This window comes from Triplophysa rosa, linkage group LG7, assembly GCF_024868665.1.
Source record: "Triplophysa rosa linkage group LG7, Trosa_1v2, whole genome shotgun sequence".
Classification (NCBI taxonomy): domain Eukaryota; kingdom Metazoa; phylum Chordata; class Actinopteri; order Cypriniformes; family Nemacheilidae; genus Triplophysa; species Triplophysa rosa.
The window spans coordinates 17,892,200-17,916,121 of record NC_079896.1 but is presented as its reverse complement, the minus strand read 5'-3'; the positions used below and the strand labels follow the sequence as shown (position 1 = coordinate 17,916,121).

Sequence of the window (23,922 nt, the reverse complement as noted above, 5' to 3'; positions counted from 1 at the left end):
GTAGAATATACATATTAACAGATTGTATGTACACTTGTGCAAATGGATAATGTAGTAAGTAGAGGTAGTGTTATATACATGTAGAAATAAAATGTAGATATAATAAAGCACTATAGTGCACACAATAGGAGTAGTGGAAAAGGAATATTGCTCTTAAGGAGCAGTTATCTGTTTAGGAGGGAGATTGCCTGGGGGAAGAAGCTGCTTCTGTGTCTGGAAGTCCTGGTGTTTGGTGCTCTAAAGCGCTGGCCAGAGGGCAACAGTTCAAAAAGTTTGTGTGATGGGTGTGTGGAGTCAATGATGATTTTTCTTGCCCTGTTTTTTACTCTGGAATCGTACAGGTCCTGAAGTGTGGGCAGAGGAGCACCAATAATCTTCTCAGCACTACGAACTGAAAGCTTCTAAAGCTTCTAAAGCTTGAATCACATTTCCCATCAACATACAATACATTCTATTTGTCTATATATTCACACTACAGAAATAAATCTACAAAATTGCCATAGACATGTATTAACTTGTTATTGTTTGTAATGCAAAATAGGAAACAGAGAAAATAATTGCTGAGCTCAACGAAACATGGGAAGAGAAGCTTCGCCGCACAGAAGCCATTCGAATGGACAGGTTTTTTTTTGTTGTTGTTTTTTTAGTAATAGCAAAAGTGTGACATCATGTTGTGGGATAAATATGAACCTAAATAGCGTTGACTGAAAGACAACTTCTTGGTTTTTACAGAGAAGCACTGCTGGCTGAGATGGGTGTGGCCATGCGTGAGGACGGAGGAACTGCTGGAGTTTTTTCACCAAAAAAAGTAAAAGCATGATAAAACACTTGTTTGATACACTTCAAACGGTGTGCAGGGGGACCACATATTATAACGTATTACATCAATTACTAATTACCGCTATGATTTTTTTACATCCCCTGAATCCCTTGCAGAGAAAACCTCAGCCTGTTTTTATAGACACTGTTGGGCTCTTCTCTCCCAATGAGGTTGGTTGCCATGGATACTGTGTGGTTGCATCCTGATAGCTCCTCTATGCACCTCTGTGTGTTCTTTTCACATCAAAGCTCATTTAAACACCATATGGTCTCTATTTAGGAATGTATTGCTTATGTGCTGCAGTTCGCCTTAGTCCTTATAGTAACACATGGTGCTTTTAATAGATTTCTTGCCTGGAGTCTTAATTTTGATTGCATGGTTTTGGATGAATATCCAACTTTTACTTTTGAATATATTCTTCTCTCTTTAAGGTCTTGTAAACACATTTTAGAGATCTTAAAGGGCAGCTATGTATTGACATTCCTGGTTGGGGTTTGTTCTTAATGTGATAGTTCACCCAAAAATTAAAATTCTGTCATCGTTTGTTCACCCTCATGTCATTTCATACCTGTATAAATTAGAGAAAGATATTTGTAAGAATGTTAGCAATTTTCAATTTTGTGATATCATTGACTGCCATAGTAGGAAACAATAAATGGTGGTCAAAGGTGACCCGGAACTGGTTGTGTTCCTAAATTCAACAGAACAACAAAATATCCAATATTTTTTTTCCTACTATGGTAGTGGATGATGTCACAGAACTGAAAATTGCTAACATTCTTACAAATATCTTTCTATGTGTTTAACGGAACAAATAAATGTATATTGGTTTGAAACAACCTAAGGATGAGTAAATGATGACATACATTTTATTTTTGGGTGAACTATCCCTTTAACTACTAAACAAATAAGTATTAAAGGAGTCATATTGCACGGCTAAAACGAATATTATTGTTTGTTTTAGATGTAACGCAATGTGTATACACCATTTAAAGTTTAAAAAATGTTGTATTTCCACATACCGTGCATGTTTGTATCTCCTCTTTGCCCCGCCTCCCCCGATTTTTTACAAAGCTCATCGCTCTGAAAAGCGAGATGTGCTATGATTGGCCAGTTCACCAGTGCGTAGTGATCGGTCAAATACTGCAAGCATTTCAAAGAAATGTAACGCCTCTTACCATATTCGGAACATCAGGTTCCAAAGCAATTGTACTGACAGACGATACAATGAGATTTACAATTACGCCCACCTTAACTACATGTAGATTTGGGCGGTCCTAGTCAAATCATGTTACGAAGTTACGTAGATTCGCCGGGGTGTGGTTACACGAGGCTTTTCAGGCAAGTCTGGTTGAGCATTCGCTTTTAGATAGAATGCATCTTTTGTTCCCACACTTTCATTTGTGCAATTTGACGTGTCTAATACATGCATGGGCAACTTATAACACACCAAAAACACAGAAAAATACGTACTTCCGCCATATGACCCCTTTAAATGTCTGCAATTGATTCAGGACACAAGATGATCAAAGCTGAGACTATTAAATATTTTTTGTAGATAACTTTAGTCTTAGCTGTGCTGTCTGTTCTTATTTGAAAACTTTACGAAAACGTAATTGACAGCATTGACTCCACCATAATATATGCACACTGAATTGCGAATCACATTCTATTCTTATCTGTGTAAATAAAATATAGTGAATGGCCTTGTCTTTAGCATTATTCTTTCGTTGCCTTGTGAGCATTTGTGTTCCTTTCGAAAATGCAAATCTAGTACCTGTTCATTTAAAATGGATGTAAATGTTATTTTGGCCTAAATTGCAGACACCCCACCTGGTGAATTTAAATGAAGATCCTTTGATGTCTGAATGTCTCCTATATTACATCAAAGATGGAATTACCAGGTTAGTGCTGAATCAGTGTTGTGGTATTCAGTAGTTTTTTACACACAAAAAATAGATAGTAATTTTGTGTGGATAAACCAGTCATGAATTAAAAAATAATTAATTAATTAACCCATTAAGTCAGATTTTTAATTTGTTTTATTCTACTCAGGGTAGGGAGAGATGATTCAAGCATCAGGCAGGATATTGTTTTGAGTGGTCACTTTATCAAGGAGGAACACTGCATTTTCACCAGCACCACTGGACCTATGGGAGAAGGTTTGAAAACAAATACAGATGAAAGGTTGACTGGAGAATATTGTACCACAACATCAGTTTAACCTATTTGAAATTATATTTAGGGGTGATTTTGTTATTGTAAAAGGGCACCAGCGTCCTTACGTGAAAATTAAAGGTTTACAGGAACCATTTAAAAGTTGAAGCTATGATACAAAATGTGTTATAACACTTCTTCCCTACACAACATTCCACATACTGGGTATAGACCACAGTCATCCTGGATGTTTTTCCTGTTGTTTACAACAGTCATTCTAGAGCCTTGTGAGGGAGCAGAAACTTATGTCAATGGGAAGAGAGTGACAGAACCCACTGTTCTCAGATCAGGTCTGTTTTTACGGTCGCTACAAGCATTATAGAAAGGTTTCTTTTAAAATGATTTAGTTTTTCTCTCATATGATGCTGATATTTCGATCTATTAAACAGTCAATTTAATTTTTAGGGAATCGAATTATTATGGGCAAGAGCCATGTGTTCCGTTGTAACCATCCAGAGCAGGCCCGTCATGAGCGTGGGAGGACACCCAGTAGCGAGACTCCAATGGAGCCTGTGGACTGGGCCTTTGCTCAGAGAGAACTTTTTGAGAAACAAGGCATCGATATGAAGCAGGAAATGGATCAGAGGTAAAAGAAATAACATCAAGGTGTGACTTTTGTGATGCTTATTTTGTAAAGGCATTAACTCTCTGTGAATACAGACTGCAAGAACTTGAGGATCAGTACCGGAAGGAAAGAGAAGAGGCTAACAATCTATTAGAGCAACAAAGATTAGTAAGTGACATCAAAGACATTTTAACGATTTAAGCGCATGGTCTAAAGCGCACGGTGCCAGTGACCTTAGGGCCTGTCTGAATCCACTTTTGTTAGTTTACCGGCAACATGAAAATATTTGAAAAACTTTCAAAAATGGTTGGCGCGCTCGGAGCATGGTCTAAAAGGGTTGTCCCTATTTCCTTAATGAGTAATGGGTGTTTTGGGAGTAATGTGCAGTAAACCAATCAGTGTCTCACCTCCCATTTCCTTAAAGAGTCAGTTGTGCTTGTGCCATGACAGATTTGCTATTTGCTATTCCATGGCGGAATTTGCAAGCGAAATAAAGGAACGCTTCTCTAGCGAGTAAACCTTGCGCACGAGCAGACCATCTACAGGACAAGCCGTTTTTTATCTTGTATCTTTATCTTCACAATTATAGTCTTTTACATTGTAATCCTTACATTGTAATTTTTAATAGTTGTTAATATTTATATGTTTGTTACTGTGTGTGAAATAGGCGCATATTACTAATGTGCTCTTTAAATAACAAAACAAAACAATAAGTTGGTTTCAGTTGGTCAGTGGCACAGTCTATTTCAGTTGCCAACAACATTCTAACAAACATACCTCGTTTTCAGACCAGTACGCTCAAGTACGCCCATTTGTGCATGCTGCACATATGGGCATAAATGCATTAGTTATTTGAACAATGATGTGAAAATCATAACTGTGTCGGCAGTCGCACAATTGTGACAATTGTGTTGCACCAGGGTTATTATTGTGAACGAAAACTATCACAAAACTGAAAGTGTTAGTGATAAAACATTTTCATTAACTGAAATAAAAGTTTCAAAAAAAAGAATATAATACTATAATGTGCACCTGCACAACAAACAAAACTAAATAAAACTTGTGTTTTCATATTTTAAATGGTATTTACAGAACCATAAATAAGCAGAGGTTGCTGGATCATTAATGACCAGCAGGTGGCATATTAACTTCTACATAGAGGCAGGGGCATAGCCAGAACTTTTTTTTAGAGGTGACCAGGTAAGACCCAGTTCTTTAACTTCTACTGTAATTTACACCAATTCTTCATTACAAATAGTTTGCTGGTCAAAAACATACACAAAGAACGTAAAGTAAACAAATTATTTGCAATGCTTTCATGTGCTAACATTATTTTAAAATAATTTGCTAGCTATCATTTGCAGTAAGTTAGCATTTTTTATAGAAAATAAACATTGCAGTACCCCAACTTAAACTTTCGCGAAAATGTAATTAATGAATAAAATCCAGTTAAACAAGACTGATTTTACTGATCTCATCCTTCTGCTCGCGATGAACTTCCATGGTACACAGACAGTACACTGTCACGAAGCGGTTAGCAGCTGCTCAGCTATAGCGCTCAGACTGTTTGCGTCAGTGCGTCAGCGTATGACATCATATTAACGTGAGAGTAATGTTCTCGCGTTACTTTCAGTGTATACGCTAAATGATCTGTGCAGCACTCCGTATAAACTCTGACACACATCTTAAAACTGCTTCGCACAACAGAGGTGGCCATCCATCATTCAGGGGTAGCTGTGGCCACGCATGGCCACCATGTAGCTACGCCCCTGCATAGAGGGTATGCACGTGGCCTCAATGCAAACGGAAGCCACGCAAGTCATGCTCACTGAGTGGGTGGTGATACATGAATGATAAAGGTAGTAGGTAGAAAGAGACAGCCCAATATGGGATTTTTATCCATGACATTACACTAAGGATTAAAATAATACTTGAACTAAATAAAAACTAAAAGTAATGATTTTTAAAAAACAAAACAAAATGAAAACTATTTATGCACCACTGAAAAGAAATACAACTAAAATAAAATAAATAAAAATAAAAACTGGGTAATTCCGTGTCAAATCAACCACAGGTCCCCGGCTCAAATGTTTTATTTTTTAAAATATTTTTACAGAAGCAAGACTAACATCAGTAGTGATGAAAGCCAAAATATTAAATGTCACCGATGAATATTAACTGAGTAATCCACTCATTTGTAGAGCAAGGTAAAAATAATTGCGGCTCGTCCACACGCAAACGCAGTACTTGGTCACTGAAACCGAACATTTTTGAGAACTCCTGCCAGGGTGAATATTTTTAGAAACGTCTTGGTTACGGATGTAACCTCAGTTCCCTGATAGAGGTAAAGAGACATTGTGTCGAGCCGACAGATGGGGTTCGTCCCTGAGAACCAATCGCTTCCGACTTCTTAGAAAAGGCCAATGAAATTGGCGAATTAAATTTGCATGCCGGTATAAAAGGGAGACGGCGTGCCTCATTCACCTTAGTTCTGAGGAGCCTGAGACCTCTCACGACTGCTGCAGTGGGCAGCACGTGTTGTGGCAAGATGGACACAACGTCTCGTTCCCTCCATCAGGGAACTGAGGTTACATCCGTAACCAAGACGTTCCCTTTCTGTCGGTCTCTCGACGTTGTGTCGAGCCGACAGATGGGGTTCCTATGGAAAACGCCACAACACTGTGCTCTGTCACAATCTCTAGCGAAGCGACGGTGACTGGCCTGGGCGTGTCAGCCGTGAGCGCTACCGCAAAATTGTAAACTACCAGTGGGTAGGTAGGGGTCCCAGAGCTTTACTTGAAAGGTTGGAAGGCCCTGCCTTCGGCCTCACAGGCGGCGGCCTTGTTTCTCTAACAGCAAGAAGCCGCCTGGTACCGTAAGGCCACTGGGTAAGCGCTACTTCCTCAAGTGGGGGATGCGCTACAGAGACCAATTCCTACAGGAGGGAGGAGTTTAGTGGAGATACCAACATGGTCTCACCGATGGGGGAGAACTCATGGGAAGAATGTGCGGACTGAAGGAGTTAACCGCGAGGTGGAGGTCCACCTAGGGAAGGTCATGGGTTACCAAGGTGGGAACCAATCATGAGGATACATCAGATGGAACCGCCCTGCTGGGGGGTTACAATGTCCGGTAGCACTAGGTTCGGTTAGAGCTATGTTGTGGATAACTCAGTTGGTACCCGGCCTAAGGGGCAGGGCTGCTCTGCCCAGCCACCCGCAGGAGGTGCTTGCTTAGTGATGGATGGAGTGCCTGTTCTTCACCAGTGGGGGAAGAAGGGAGGCTAGTTTAGTACGCTGACCCCCTTGGGAGAAAGGGGGGAAGGTACTGTCATAGGCGTACACCCTACTGGCCGCCAGTCTTGCCTGATGCCTGCAAGACTTGAGCTGATACCGGTTTTACGTGGAGGCTGTAGGACCTCGCGAAGGTGATGGGTGTAGCCCAACCCGCAGCTCTGCAGATGTCTACCAGAGAGGCGCCTCGAGCCAGTGCCCACGAGGAGGCTGTACTCCGTGTGGAGAGAGCTCTCACCCAGTGGGCGCGGGCGATCTTAGGACAGGTACGCCGTATTGACGGTGTCTATGATCCAGTGCGCCAATCTCTGTTTGAGACAGCCCTCCCTGCTGATCTCTAAAACAAGCAAAGAGCTGCTCAGAGTTCCCGTGGCTCTGCGTGTGGTCCAAGCAGAGGCGCAATGCGCGTACTGGACACAACACGGATAGGGTTGGGTCTTCCTCCCCGGTGGGGAGCGCCTGTAAGTTCACTACTGGTGAACTGGTGGGGAGTGGTGGGAACTTTGGCTCATAGCCGGGCCGGGGTCTCAGGATAGCGTGACAATCACCGGGCCCGAGGTCTAGGCAATCTGTGGACATGGAGAAAGCTTTTAGGTCCGCTACCCTCTTGAGTGCCCTCCGGAGAGCCTTCTTCATCATGAGGTGAGAAAGAGCGGCATCTCCGAGGGGCTCCAGGACCGCATCAAGGTCGCAAGAGGGTATGGAGCACGGGTGAGGCAGTGCCTTCCCGCACCCCTTCGGAACCAATTGATGAGATTGTGCTGTCCTAGAGACTTACCAGTAACTGGGTCGTGATGAGCGGCAATAGCGGCTACATACACGTTCAGTGTGGAAGGGGAGAGATTACTCTCGAGTCTCTGGAAGGACAGCACGTTCCCAATCGAGCAACTCCGCGGGTCTCCTCTTCGAGAAGAGCACCAGGATGAGAAGAGGCAACGCTTACAGGCGTATAGTCGCCTAGTGGCCAGGGCCCTAGCCTGAGTGATGGTCCTAACCGCCGCAGGGGGTAGGCCATTCAGGATCTCCTCATCTCGTCCAGGGGCCAGACATGGAGGTTCCAGAGGTCTGGCCTGGGATGTCATGACGTGCCCTTCCCCTGAGAAAGCAGGTCCTTCGTCAGTGGAATCGGCCGGGGGGAACTGTCGTCAAGAGCATTAGCTCCGAGAACCAAGTCCGGTTGGGCCAGTATGGCGCAACTAGTACACTTGATGCTCCTCTTCCCTGACCTTGTACAAGAGCATCCGTGCTGAGGGGGGCCTCGAATGGGAGTACCCTAGCGGGCAATGGGTGGTGTCCAGGGAGGTGAACAGGTGTACCTGAGCCCGCCCGAACTGTACCCATGAGCTGGACTGCGCGGGGGTGGAGTCACCACTCTCCGCGAGGCGTCAACTGACGAGAGAGGTCTCGAAGAGGACCAGGGCTGCTGGAAAGCAGACGGTGCACGGGATCTTGGCGGTCGAGTCGCGGCTGGGGAGGATATACTTGATATCCTCTGTCTGCTCCTTTACTGTAGAGAACTGCAGCTCGACCGTATCACCAAACAGCCCCCCCTTGCGAGATGGGTGCGTCAAGAAAGCGGACTTTCTCAGCGTTACTCATCTGTGCAAGGTTCAGCCAGAGGTTTCTCTCCTGGACCACAAGTGTGGACATCGCCCGACCCAGGGCCCGCGCAGTCACCTTGGTCGCCCGTAGAGCGAGGTCGGTGACGGCGCGGAGTTCCTGCATAAGTGCTGGGTCGGTTTACCCTCATGGAGGTCTCTCAGCGCATTGGCCTGATGGACCTGCAGGATGGCCATAGCGTGGAGAGAGGTGACAGCTTGGCCCGCAGCAGAGTAAGCTCTCGACACCTCAGATGCCGAAAAGCCTACGTGCTTTGGACGGGAGTCTAGGTCGAGCCCCTGGGGGACATCGACGTATCCTCTAGCTGCCCCACCATCGAGGGCAGAAAGATGGAACTAGTTGACGTGTACGCGCCGAAGGGAGGCATTCCAGGTCGTACTAAGTTCCTCATGCACTTCCGGGGGGAACACGGCACTGGGGGCGAGTGCGGCTTGGAGCCGCTCTCAAGCCCGAGGTACAGTGTATCCAGCCGCGAGCGTTGGGAGAGGCAGTGCGGTGCACCGCAACCCATTGCCGGCCGCCCAGGAAAGCATGGCTGATATTTCGACGTCCACTTCATCCTGAGCTCGACCCCCTGAGGGTGGGAGCTTCAAGGAATCGTCGGAGTCTGATGCCAGTAAGTCACCCTCCGATGCTGCAACAGACATCTCATCATCACATACCGTTTCCGATACGTGGTTGAGGAACAAGACAGTGGGACCGTCTCATGGGGAACGGTCAGACGAGCGAGACGAGGTGCGAACAGTCCGCGAGCCAGTGGCTGACGGATTAGTGCTCACAGTAATCCTCAAATCACCCTCGCTGCTCACCGTAGCGGGCGGCAGGGCCCTTGCAGCTGACTCGGACATGGGAGCAAGGGAGGCTGCGGCTTACTCAACTACGAGGACTGGGGGAGGCTGTGGCTGACTCGACTACATGGACTGGGGGAGGCTGCGGCTGACTCGACTACGAGGACTGGGGGAGGCTGCAGCTGACTCGGATGCCAGCATGGGGGAGGCTGCAGCTGACTTGGATGCCGGCATGGGGGAGGCTGCAGCTGACTCGGACGCCGGCTGAAGTGAAGCATCCACTGACTTGGCTTTCTCCTCAGCTCTCCATCTCTGGTCTCGCCGGTGCTGGGCACAAGAGTATTTGGGGGAGTCTCTGGTAGGGGTTGGTAGTGCAGGTTCTGGTAGTTCCAATGGGTCCAGGGGTTCAAACGAGTCTGAATCCGAGTCCGAAGAATACTCGTATTCCGGTGAAGTGAATGTCAAGAGCATCCTCTTACAGAAATCCCCAAAATCCTCACAAAGGCGCAAGCGAGCCCTGCACACAGCAGTACCCCACTCATTAGCAGAGCCAGTGAGCTCTAAAGCCACTCTAGACGTCTCTGTTGGGAATAGATGACTCCGCTGGCGCATCCTGGCAATACACAGGGTCAAGAAGAAAATGGCATGAATGGGGCTCACCACCATATGTTCCGGGTTCGATGAGGTCAGGCTCAAGTGGGTTCCCCGGCAGTTGACAGGGAGGGCTGAACGGGGGGAGATCCATTCCAACTGAGTCCATATGGAACCCTCGACCCGCCGGCCAATTCTTGCCGAGAGAGGTGGTTGCTGGTGAAGTGATAGCCAGAATGTAGAGAGCAGGATGGTCCGGGACGCCAATGGGAACTATGGGAAAACAGCTTGAGAACAAGGGAACTAGGCACTGGAGACTTGGACTAAAGGAATAATACCAGAGAGTTTAACTAGAAGACTACCCCGAACTGAGGGGGGAAACAAGAAAACTAAGATATTACTATGACTAGACAAGACTAGGGAAGGTCAGGGAAAGACTACAACAAATACAGGGTATTACACAAAGGTAACGTACAACAATCTGACACAGGACAGTAGAACAGAAGGGAATTTAAGGGGAGGAAATCAAAACCCAAACAAGAAACAGGAGGCGGGATCAAAAATTTGAGCTGAGGGAATATTTCAAATTTGTTTAATTTGACACGGAATGACCCAACTAGTTTTTTTTAACTATAATAACCCTGCGTCGCAGGGTTTATGACAGGGCCCCAAAGGTAAAATATTCCTGTTCCATCTTAAAAAGTTAAGATTAAAACATTGCTTTGTTTATTTGACCATCTTGGACCAACAAAACAAAGCATCATGTTAAGTGGAACATGGAAAATGTTTTTTCCAGTTCCATTTAATCACATCAGGACCACAGAAATTAAACAAACTCAAATCATTCTCTTCACTAATAATTTTTATCCAGTATTGTAAAACACTCTTTGGTGTTGAGATTAACAACATTATGTCTTTTTCAGGACTATGAGAGCAGGCTAGAAGCCCTGCAGAAGCAGGTAGATCGGTATTACCCTGATAGAGCAGAGGAGGAGGATGTACCTGAGGAGGAAGGTAAAACTACACAACATAGGACAAAGCGATTTTTCGGTTTGCAAATGTCTAGTCTTGTTGAAGTGTTAGTTTGAACTGATCAAAATGACATTCAGCACTGAGCCACTTAACGATGTCTTTCAATCATAGTACAATGGACTGTGAGGGAGACAGAACTGGCACTGTGGACATTCCGTAAATGGAGGTGTTACCAGTTCACATCTCTCAGAGACCTGCTCTGGGGCAATGCCATCTTCCTTAAGGAAGCTAATGCCATTAGTGTGGAGCTGAAGAAGAAGGTTAGATGTATGGAGAGAGTAGAAAGCACTGCATTACCACAACATATCACAGCATACTAACAGTACCTAATGGTTTTCTTAAATTTACCTACAGGTTCAGTTTCAGTTTGTGTTATTGACAGACACGCTGTACTCTCCTCTTCCGCCTGATCTGTTACCCGCTGAGACTGCTGAAGACCGGGAGAATGATCCGTTCCCTCGCACCATTGTGGCTGTAGAAGTCCAAGATCAGATAAATGGAGCCACACATTATTGGACTATGGAAAAGCTCAGGTTATTATTGCAAATAACTAAACAAATAACTTTTGCTGTTGCCATCTCTGGGCCCTTTTTACACCTGGTCAGTTCAAGCGTTTTCTCCATTTTGTTTAAAACTGTCCCATTGGCACATAAATGTGTCTAAGTTAAATGGATATAAATCCAAAATTTTGTTGCCATGCAAAATGCTAATATATCTTTAAGTACTTCTGCTGGACTGAGATGGCAGACACTGCTTTTTGCTATATTTGATTTTGCAAATGCCGTTGCATCAAAAACATACTTTTAAATAAAGAAGGAATTTCTGACTAAAATCTGAATTAAATAACATTTCATATGACCAACAATTAAACCTGACATCAAATGTGCCTTAAGTTTTTAAAGATCCCCTTAAGCCTAAAAATCACCTTTCTCTTTCTGTCTTGTGTCTCGAGGTTGTATTGAGACAGAATGGGGTTTAAGTCAAGTCAAGTCAACTTTATTTATATAGCACTTTTTACCATTTTCATTGTTACAAAGCAGCTGTACATGAAATATGTTGACTATAAGCAAAACATTAAAGTTATACAAGTTAAAACAAAAGATGTGAACACACACAGAATACAGAAACGCAGACAGGATCATACATACCCAAATGCATAAAACACAACTCCACACGCACAGAGCACAATATACACACGCACTGACACATGCAAGCATGCACACATACACGCACTCACAGGCACACACACCGGTTGATCTAACTAATGCAGCCTAAACCCTCAGAGGATTTGTATTGTGGAAGTGTAGAGTATGCCAGGTAGAAAATATGTGTCTTTATTCTAGATTTAAACTGACAGAGTGTCAGGCTCAGTTGACTGAGCCTCCTTGACAGTACAAGGAAGACTGTTGCAAAGTTTAAGCACTAGATAGGAAAATTATCTTCCACCTACACTTGATTTTGAAATTGTAGGTTAAACTGAGAATGTAGTGAACGTGAAGGACTGTAATACAAGAGAAGCACACTCAGGTACTGAGGAGCTAAACCGTGTAGGGCTTTATAAATAATCAGTTAGATTTTAAATTTAATGTGTTGCTTAATAGGTAACCAGTGCAATGTTGATAGAACGGGGCTAATATGCTCATACTTTTCAGTTCTTGTAAGAACTCGAGCTGCTGCGTTTTGAACTAGCTGGAGTTTTTGTAATAGACCCACAGGGCAGCCACCTAATGGTGCATTACAATAATCTAGTATTGACATCATGAATTCATGAATTAGCTTCTCTGCATCTGATAGTGACAGCATATGACGTAGTTTAGATATATTCTTAAAATGGAAAAACACAGTTTTACAGGTGTTGGCGACATGGCTTTCAAATGATGGATTAATATCAAATAAAATGCCAAGATTCTTTGGTGACGACAAGGTTTTCATGAAACATCCCTCAATAGTAAAACATTATTCTTGGTTGTTACTTATAGCAGTTTTCGGTCCAATAAGTAACACTTCCGTTTTGTCCGAGTTCAGTAATAAAAAGTTGTTACTCATCCAGTTTTTTATATAGACTATGCATTCCATTATTCTGTTGAACTGCTGAGTTTCGTGAGGCTATAAAGTTGAGTGTCATCAGCATAGCAGTGAAAGCTAACTCCGTGTCGCTTTATTATATCTCCTAGAGGTAGCATGTACTGTATAGTGCGAAGAGCAGAGGCCTAAAACTGAGCCCTGTGGTCCACTGTAATGGACTTGTGATTTGCATGACACCTCATTGTTTATTGCTACAAATTGAAAATGGTCGGATAAGTAAGATTTAAACCATTCCATAGCTATTCCATTATTGCAGACGTAATTTTCAAATCTATGTAAGAGTGTGCTGTTGTCAATGGGGTCGAATGCAGGTCTAGCAGCATCAATAACGAGATAGAGCCAAGATCAGACGCCAAAAGCAGTCTTCTTCTTAACCAATGGGTGTCTATGGCAGCTCTATGAACCGTACATAGGAGAATGATGAAACTTGGCACACTCGTAGTGGTGGTCCTCAGTAGTCATGTGACCAATTATGGCTGTAACTTTTGAACCCATTGATCCACAGTAATTCTACTCGGCACATGTCATGCACCCCTCACGCTCATCGCATTCCAAGCATTAAATTAAGATTCCGCCCACTACAGTAGCGGCAATCTTGAAAAGTACAGTATCGCGTTTTTTCGCAACTGGTCCTGAAATTGTGACTGATTGTCATGAAAAATTGGCTCAGATTATCTTTGGACTGAGCTGCACTGACCCAAAAGAATTGCGAATTTCGGCGTTGTTCAAAAGTTATGAGGTCGCAAACTTTTCAAAGTTGACCCAAAAATGTATTGGAGGCTGTAACTCGGCCAATGTTCGATTAATCGATACGACACTTGGTACGTGTCATCTACACCTCGGAATGGGGGTCCTTGCCAAAATGGGGAATAGCACCACCTATGGGTCGTAAGATTTGAAAAATTTATATTTTTGCCTCTAACTTTTGAAATGTTTGTCAGAAAATCATGATCTTGGTGTCTACGGATTCATCGAATCGTGCCGGATCGGGTGAGTATGATTATGTCATAAACCGTGATATATTTTGACCCGTGTGATATACCGCCACCAAATTTGACACGCGTCACCAATTTATAGTCCCAAACGTACCCTTGAAGTCAACTAATTGGCACACCTGATAAATTGCAAGTCTCGGGTGCGAAACGTCGCTGGTTCAAACCTCCTGTCGCACATTTCAATTTGCAAGTATATGCAAAAATAGTGCAAGTATGTAAATAAACGAAATATAATGTCATTTTAGTAATAAAATAAAATAAAGTGCAATGTAGGTAGTGCAACTTAAAGTGGTTTATAATACATATAAATATATTCAAACAGAATCTGTTCCTCCAATACACTATATTTCTGCTACTTTTGCTCTGCTGTCTCATTTCATGTTGTGGGTACACTGGGGGAAGTGTGGGCTGGGTGTGGTGGGTACGCTGGGTAAAGCAGCACAAAGTGTGGGCTTGGCCCCGGTGGTGCTGCTTGCATCTCTTGTTGTTTATTTGTTTCCCTCTGAAATGAAAGAAAACTGCACATTGTAATTTATTTAAGATTAAAGTATTTGTCAGCAATACAGTTATTTTGGGGGGAGATGTGATTAATTGCATTGCAGGCTGATTTGAGGTGTGCCCCTAAATTTTCTTCTTGCACTCTTAAAATTTTAATTCTGGGGCTACAGTGCTCCTGGTAAAAAAATGTTAGTCTTGAGCCCTGATGTTTAATGCTGCTCCCTGCAGGCATAGGTTGGACCTGATGAGAGAGATGTACGATCATGCTGCTGAGGTGCCCAGCAATGCTCTTGAAGACTGCAACAGTGTCCTGACTGGAGGAGATCCTTTCTATGACCGGTTCCCCTGGTTCCGTATGATTGGAAGGTGTGTTGTAAAATTTCATTTTATAGCATGGCTAGATAGACCCATTTGTTTTCAGTGAAGAAACGCTCCTGTAATCTGTCTGATGTTGGATATTGAACACATTATCAACAACCTTTCTGAAAGATTTCTTCTCCTCTCCTTAAATTACACTAGTATCTGAATATCCCACTGATACTGAAATGATTAATTTTAACCAGAATGGAATCTGATATATTCAGCATCATTTCTCACTGTCCCGTTATAAGGAATATCTTAAGGCTTACGTATCTGAACAATGTCTTGGGAAAAACAAATTATTCATTATTCTTTATCACTGATTTCAAATATCAGCATGATATCAGAAAAGTTTTTTTTCTCAGTTTGTGCTGCCTTGAGCTGAGCTGTTTCCTTATAATGGACTTCTATGGAGGAGAAAACACTGAGATTATTCATCTGTGGAATTACAGCTCATTCTTGTGACAACAGCTAGTGTTTATTACAAAATGAATTTGACGGTTATGTGGTTTTCCCAGGTCCTTGATTAGGTATGTTAAGTCATTTTAGAAATTAAACCGGAAATGGATATCCCTACTTCTGACAACATCGGTAGTTCGTCGCTATGCTTATGCACAGTCCATTGCTACGGAAGTATTGTAGAGAATTTAGCATGAGCCAAATGGTCGGAGTCATTAAAAGCAGCGCCATAAACCCACTCCACTCTCTTTTGGTCTTTTGATGTTGATATCAAGAAACCAGGACAGAGTCAGATCTAAATCCAGGGGGCCTGGACTTGGGTTGGTGCTCTCACCGAAAGTGTTGATAACCCCTTTTGTTTCTCTGTGGGATATTTTACGACTCCTAAGCTTCAAAGAAGAGGTGAGAAGTCTCTCTGTCTCATTTGAAACTTAACATCTGAGGCTAACCAGAGGAACTTCTCTGACAAATAGGAACTTGTGTGATTCAACTGTCCTTTTCTATAAATATATCTAAATATCTATGTTATATGTTGTCGCTCTTGCCATTTTTAAATAATCTGTAATTGTTAAATAGGCAAGTTAATTCAGGCTTTGTTTGTATTCGTACCTCCGAATGAATCATGTCTTGATGCAATTCAAACCTTAGCATATTTGATATATAAATGTTTGTCTTTACAATTCCTCCTTGTTTATATATTTTGTGTGACCATAGAACACTTTCTTTTCATTATGTTATAATTTGGAATGGTATTTTGTAAAGTTGCCAGGTGGTCATAAAGATGCAAATTAGCTGTTGAGTGGACAAGGAACCTCTTCCCTGCTCAACTCTGATTGGTCGATTCAAACTCAGGTGGGCATGCCCTCTCATGAGGTTAAATATCGAGCCTTCTCTGAAAAACCTTTCTCTATCTTCTGCGCTATACCTGCCTCCAAAACTTGGTTTGTGGCGTCTCTTCGGAGACTGCCCTTTTCCCCCCACTGGGTGAAAAGAAGGAACAATGGACTTCTGCTGCCATGTGGCTAAGCCATGTGGCCGATCACGAGGCCCGCAACTTTCTGCAGGACCGCACTCTGAAATCATTTGAACATTTCCATCTCTACACGCACATACGGATATTGGTCCAGCACAGAGCTCGCAAGTATCCATTTGTATTTATAGAATAGCTGCGTTAAGTTTGTGCCTCTTTGTTAAAGATGATTTTAAATTATGTTCAGAAATCGCTGCCTCACTCTCTCTCTCTTCTCACCCTTTCTCACTCCGTGCTCCCTAGCGTGTTTGTGTTTCATGTATTTGTTTGTGTTTCTGCGATCGTCATTGTTTTTACCATGTAGAGTAGAGTTCGTCGTGGCGAAAAGTCGATCAGCCAATGTAGAAAGAATTCATGAAGACCAGAGAGCCAGGTTTCAAGAGTTTTCAATCTTTATTTGCACAAGCAATCAAAGAGAGACATACAGAGTTCATCTGATGATGTCCAATGACGTCCAACGAATACATGTCTGACTCCATCTTTTATACATTGTTCTCAAGTTGTTATCATAGTTCAAACCAATCATGTTTTACCTGACATCATCTTCTACCAACCAGGTTTTACATGACATCACTTATTTTTATTAGTCCATCCCCTTATCACTCGCTACAGTTACATTTCACGTTACAGTTATATTTCCGGCCTACCATATTAGGATTTAATCCTAGGGAGCGCCTCTCAATCAACACATAAGTATATCATGTGCTCTTTATCTTGACACCTTTCCGGGGGCTTTCGGACAATACATGATTTAACATTGGTTTTAAAAAATGAACTCATGGTTTAGTGATAATGAGCACCCAAGCGTCCTTGGCTGTATGCGATAAGTTAAACTCCTCTACAAAAGTGTGTGGTTTTATTAAAAATGAGCTCATTGTCTAGTGATAATGATAAACAACCCAGCGTTCTTAATTAAACTTCTCTACAAAAGTGTTTTGTGGTGTACGTGCAGTTCCTGTCTTAGTGTGATAAGATATTTTGTGTGTACACAGGTGTTCAAGTGTTCAAACTCATACATGAGGCCCATAGCTCTTGTTAAGATCAGAGAAGTACATGAACTCTATAACTACCTTTAAATGTATTCTTTTATATAAGAAAACTCAGTAATATATTTAGAATATAAGAAACGTCAATAATATGTCTAGAAAAACCACCATATAATTAATTAACAACCATATATATTCATTTGTGATCGGTTTTCTGTATTCACGCTCACAAACTTGGTCCCTTTTACTGTGTTTCGATTTATGCTACCTTTGCTCTAAATCCTGTTTGGTAAAGTCACGTTACTTATGGCCATGAGATAATGTAGAGTATATAATATCAGTGATGCATTCGCGGGACGAATGCATACAAGTATTGTTATGATTTATATTACTAATCAGAGACCGTAAAATATGGATATTTGATCACGATTATCATACATATTTTCCTTTGAGCTAAACTAATTCCTTGACTGAAATTGATGTTTTAAATAACCCATTTCATGGATGTGATCTTGATAAATATGGTGGAGAACCATATTTGGTGAGCTAAGCTCATCATTATTTTAACTAGCTAAAACCGCTACAGTATGTATCATCGACAGTGTTTTGGATCCTGCTGTATTCAGAGGAGCATGAAATTGATTCTTAGTGCTCTTCCAAATTAGGGGACATCAATTCCTCTTGGCCACTGTGCCTCTAAACTGCTCAGTAGGGGTCAAGAGATATAACAAAATTTCTGAAACTGCTAATAGCCCATGACAAATTCAACATAATCTTCCCTTCTAAGTGTTGTTAATGATATCATATTGACCATGGATTCTGGTCAGTCTGCGGCTCTGGTTTTATTAGACCTTAGCTCTGCCTTTGACCTGGTCAACCATGATATTCTTTTATCTCGTCTGGAGGCATGCGTTGGTCTACGGGAAACAGTCTTAGAGTGGTTTAGGTCATATCTCACAAATAGGAGATTTGTTATTAACATTGGGCATCATTCTTCTTCTGAGATGCATTTAAGATCAGGGGTACCTCAAGGATCGATCCTTGTGCCAGTATTGTTCTCACTTTATATGCTTCCCCTAGGGCTTATTTTTAATAAGCATGGGGTCTCTTTCCTTCTATATGCAGACGACACCCAAATCTACATCCCCCTGAAACGTGGTAATAGACACGCCATTAAGCCCATTTTGGATTGCTTGGATGAATTAAAACTTTGGCTATCAACTAATTTCTTATGTCTTAATGAGAGCAAAACTGAATTCATCCTGTTTCGACCCAATGATCAAAGTGTCCATGACTTTGATACTTCATCTCTGTCATCATACACTACCTCCTGTGTTAGAAACCTGGGTGTTTGGCTTGACAATCATCTGAATTTTGGTAAGCAGATAAGTTCTGTTGTCAAGTCTTGTTTTTACCATCTCAGGCTTCTCTCCAAAGTAAAGCCATTCTTGTCTTTAAAGATGTTCGAAATAGCTATACATGCATTTGTTACATCGAGGCTTGACTATTGTAATTCTCTGTATGTTGGTGCTCCGTTGTCTTGTGTTTCTCGCCTACACTTAGTCCAGAATGCAGCAGCTCGGCTTCTCACCGGAAAGCACAAAAATGAGTCTATTACTCCGGTTTTAATTTCACTTCGTTGGCTTCCTGTGAAGTACAGAATTGATTTTAATATACTCTTGTTTGTTTTTAAGTCACTTCACAACCTGGCTCCAGTGCACTTGGCTGAACTCTTGCAGCCTTATACACCGCCGAGATCACTTAGATCCTCTAACTCTAACCTGTTGCATGCCCCGAGGACTAGGCTAAAAACCCGAGGCGACCGCGCTTTTTCTGCTGTCGGCCCTAGACTCTGGAATAACCCCCCCCCCATATTAGAACTGCCCCAACTCTGCCTGTTTTTAAATCCTACTTGAAGACCTACTTATTTTCTCTGGCTTTCGATGTCCCTTGACAACCTGTCTTTGTTTTCGATTTTTATGAGCACCACACATATTACAGCTTGGGTATATCTATGCTATTTTTTATGTCCTATGTTTAATGTTTTATTGTGCCTATTTATTACATGTCTTTTATTGTCTTATAGTATGTTGTAAAGCACTTTGGTCAACTTCAGTTGTTTTTAAACCGTGCTATATAAATAAATGTGTATTGTATTGTATTGTATAATGTTATTTTATTCAGATTGCTAGATTTGTTGGCTTGAGACGATAAATTTGATACCATATTTGTCATATTTCACCATACTTTCTGTATGCCATATGGCATTTTATTTATAACATACTTCTTCGAACTCCTCCTACAAAATTGGTCAAATCTGCACAAAATTTGGTATATAGCATCTTAAAACACTCCTGACAAAAAATTATTAGAAGATTTTAGATTGATCAAATGGTTCTCGTTTACAGCCTCAACAAAATCAGCACACCAAAGAGTCATATGGCTCTACCTTTTCAACGCTTTTGTGCTTTGTCACTAAACTTGCTATGTCTCTTCAATGGCACATCTGGTCAAAAGTTATAAGCAATTTTATTGTGTTCTTAATGCCTTTCCCTGTTTTTTAACTTGGTTTTCAAAATCTTATCATCTGACATGTCCAAAATATTTCCTCAGTCTGCCATTGTGGGCTTCACCCGTATGGAATTTTGTCGTAAAATGCAATGTTTTACAAACGCAATGAAGAATCGCTACAGAACTTAGTATGGTTCATCAAGGTTATGTTCTGAGAGGACCTATAAAGTTGTAGGGATATAACAAAATGTATTAAAGTGGAAGTTAAACATGTTTAGAGAACTTCCGGTGTCTTCGGGGCACAAATAGAGATATTTAGGTGACATCCAAGAGATTTCCAGGCCTCCTCATAGACATCATGGTGTCAGTTTTTGCCAAGGTCCAGAAAAGTACTAAAGACATCGTTAAATTGGCCCATCCGCACATAGTGGCTCCGTTGAATTTTTTTGAAGCGACGAGAATGCTTTATGTGTGAAAAACAAACCAAAATACTGTCTTTAATCAATATATTCTCCTCTGTCTTGTCAGTGTATGGCACGCGTTCACGGGAGCACTTCTTCATCTTCATCAGTGAGCACTGCCCACTAGGCTATCGGCTCCGACGCAAGCGTCAATGAATTCTAAGGCCTGCGCGGCAAAGGTCCATGTGTGTTTTGACACTAAGTGTAGTGTATGCAAGATTAAAAAGATGCATCTAGATTTAAACTGAGAGAGTGTGTCTGTCTCCCAGACAGTGCAGGGAAGACTGTTCCAAAGTTTAGGTGCTAGATAGGAAAAGCATCTACCACCTGCACTTGATTTTGAAATTCTAGGTATTACCAACTGACAGGACGCCTGAGAACGTAATGCACATGAAGGACTGCAATACAAGAGAAGTTCACTCAGGTACTGAGGAGCTAAACCATGTAGGCCTTTATAGGTAATAAGCAAGATTTTCAAGTTAATGCGATGCTTTATTAGGTAACCAGTGCAATTTTGACAGAACCGGGCTAATATGCTCATACTTTTTTGTACATGTAAGAACTGAGAGCTGCAGCGTTTTGGACATGTTGGAGTATTTGTAATAAGCCTGCAGGGCAACCACCTAACAGTGCATTACAGTAATCTAGTCTTGATGTCATGAATGCATGAATTAACCTCTCTGCATCTGATAGTGACAGCATATGACGTAGTTTAGATATATTCTTAAAATGGAAAAATGCAATTTTACAGGTGTTGGCGACATGGCTCTCAAATGACAGATTACTATCGTATAGAACGTCAAGATTCTTTGCTTGAAGACGAGGGTTTTATGGAACATCCATCAATAGTTAAGCAGTATTCTTGGTTATGTATGGCGGTTTTCGGTCCAATAAGTAACACTTCTGTTTCGTCCGAGTTCAGTAATAAAACGATGTTACACATCCAGTTTTTTATATCGACTATGCATTCCATTATTCGATGGAACTGCTGTGTTTCATGAGGCTTCGAGGAAATCTAAAGTTGAGTATCATCAGCATAACAGTGAAAGCTAACTCCGTGTTGCTTTATTATATCTCCTAGAGAGATTTAAACCATTTCAAAGCTATTCCCTTAATGCCGACGTAATTTTCGAGTCTATGTAGGAGTATGCTCTCAATCATGAGCTCATGTTGATTTGAATCCAAACTATGACGTCGTTTTCCTTCATGAACATTTTCCCGCCATTTTGAAATATTCAAGAAACATACTTTTTCAAACTCATCCCAGAGCTTTTGACCAATTTGCACTAAATTTAGTGTGTAGCATGTAGAGACTGTACAGACAAAAAGTTAATAAAATATTTTTGATTGGTCAATCCGTTCTCGTACAGCGCATCAACAGATTCGACAACGTCCACTCCAAAATGTTTTTTAGGTTGTATCTTTACCAAGCTTTCATGTGTCAATGCAAAACTTGGTATATGTCATCAAGGTCTGGACCTCAGGTGACAAACCATGTTTCCGCACAGTGCCACCTACTGGTAATAAGATATAAAATAGCTTTTTTCTTATAACTTCTGAAATCTTTCATCTAAAATTATGAGAGTTGTCTCTCGAGTTGTTTCTCGAGTCGAAGCCTATCAAATTTTCCTCAGTCGGCCATTGGGGCGCCACTCATTTAAACTTTTGTCATAAAATGTGGTGTTGTACAAATGCAATGGCGTATCGCTATGAAACTTGGTGTGATTCATCATGACCATATTCTGATTGGACCTTTCTTTTGGGCCAGTTCTAGGCCAGCGCCCCCCAATGGTCAACTTTTTATAGTTATACCACCTGTACGGCCATTGCTAAGAGCCTCTCGTCGTTGACTGATGCCTTACTACACCACTGGAAGGTTATGATTCGCGGTAACGCTCACTTGTGATTCGCCCAGGCCAGTCAGTGTCGCTCCGCTGGAAGTCGTGACATGGCTCAGCGCTGTGGCATTTCTTATAGGGACCCCATTCTGTCTCGACACAACGTCGAGAGACCAACAGAAAGGGAACGGCTCGGTTTCTGATGTAACCTCCGTTCTCTGATGGAGGGAACGAGACGTTGTGTCCTTCATGCCACAACACTTCGCCATACAGTACCTCTCAGGTTCCTCAGCCCAAGAGGTGAATGAATGGGCACGCCATCTAACTTTTATACCCGTATGCACAGGGCGGAGACTGGCATGCCTAAGGCCATCAAACGTATTGTGTAACTTAGTCGACACGCGCCGGACGGCTAGTTATGGACGCTGCGCGCCGACGACCCCAAATTTTTCCCAGGTAGCCCGGCGGTGCCGAAACGAAGGGGAGAGCGCCCGCGATCGAACGGAAGCGTCATGGGGCGGCGGCGACGCCCGGGGGACCCCAGAAAAATGTCCAAAGTACCTAATTTTTGAGTCACGGAACGAAGGGTTAGGCGCTCTCTCGGGCAGAACCACGAGGGGGCGACTCGACGTACGGTCCCAGCCTAAGCCGAGCGCGCCGATCAGGTTGCGACCGGGCCTCCCGAAGAGCGCCTATGCAACCCCCTTGCAGCCTACGGGCCGGCTCCGGACCCCGACGTACACGAGAGGCCTACGCGTGCCCCTTGTAACCTATTTTGGGCGGGGCTTCCCGCTGGCCACGCCTCCATCCTCAGAACGCCTACGCGTTCCCCTTGCAGCCTAAACTTGAGGGAGGCCTGCCCGACGCCCCCGAAGCCTGCCCGAAGACCCGGTCTCCACCCGGCGCCCTGGGGGACCCCGTCTCGGAGATGACTGCCTCATTTGAGCCCAGCGGCTGTGCGACAGACGCTTAAACAGCCCAAAGCCCTTTTCTTTGACTTTCGAGTCGAACATGCACATAAAAGCGCCGGTGTGCATCGACACAATGTTTTCTCAAATCTGCGATTCATTCGAAGGGCCCAAAATTAGGTAGAAAGAGTAAGACCCCTGTCAGTGGTCTCGTTTGCTTTGGCAATGATTTATCCAGCTTAAACCATCAGTAGAGTGTATGAGAGGAACAGCCCTTCACAATGACGTGCATTAAGGCTCACAGTTGTGCTCCAGAAGCTTAAAAATGGTGTGTCCATTAGCTACCTATGGGAGCCGCGCCAAAAGTGTTACGTGTGGGACTTCCTGTGACCACAGGAAGTCCCAGTCGTAACTTATCTTATGGGGCCCTCATAGGTAAATAATGGACAAAGCCTATTAAGGGTTATTATAAGCCTATGTAGGGAGATATATAGCTTTAACCAACAGTAGAGTGCATGAGAGGCTTAGCCCTTCACAATGACGTGCATTAAGGCTCGTGGATGTGCTTTGGATGCTTACAAATGGTGTGTCCATTAGCTACCTATGGGATACGTTCCAAAAGTCTTACATGTGGGACTTCCTGTGACCACAGGAAGTCCCAGTCGTAACTTATCTCATGGGGCCCTCATAGGTAAATAATGGACAAAGCCTATTAAGGGTCATTATAAGCCTAAGTAAGGAGTTATACAGCTTTAACCAACAGCAGAGTGTATGAGAGGCTTAGTCCTTCACAATGACGTGCATTAAGGATCATAGATGTGCTCCAGAGGCTTAAAAAGGGTGTGTCCATTAGCTACCTATGGGA

At 42.7% G+C, this 23,922-nt stretch overlaps 1 protein-coding gene across 3 annotated transcripts in view; it reads left to right on the top strand.

Moving 5' to 3' along the window:
- LOC130556315 (kinesin-like protein KIF1A) overlaps window positions 1-23,922 on the top strand; it is a 254,594-nt gene that overhangs the window by 124,377 nt on the left and 106,295 nt on the right. For 2 of the 3 annotated variants that reach the window (XM_057337179.1, XM_057337180.1), the window contains 12 exons: window positions 542-621; window positions 733-808; window positions 937-990; window positions 2,645-2,724; window positions 2,876-2,982; window positions 3,250-3,327; window positions 3,443-3,623; window positions 3,698-3,770; window positions 10,818-10,908; window positions 11,038-11,186; window positions 11,281-11,459; window positions 14,733-14,870. In XM_057337179.1, the coding sequence (XP_057193162.1) occupies window positions 542-621; window positions 733-808; window positions 937-990; window positions 2,645-2,724; window positions 2,876-2,982; window positions 3,250-3,327; window positions 3,443-3,623; window positions 3,698-3,770; window positions 10,818-10,908; window positions 11,038-11,186; window positions 11,281-11,459; window positions 14,733-14,870 (1,286 nt within the window). The remainder of the gene's footprint in view (window positions 1-541; window positions 622-732; window positions 809-936; window positions 991-2,644; window positions 2,725-2,875; window positions 2,983-3,249; window positions 3,328-3,442; window positions 3,624-3,697; window positions 3,771-10,817; window positions 10,909-11,037; window positions 11,187-11,280; window positions 11,460-14,732; window positions 14,871-23,922) is intronic. The other variant, XM_057337178.1, reaches the window with a different exon arrangement.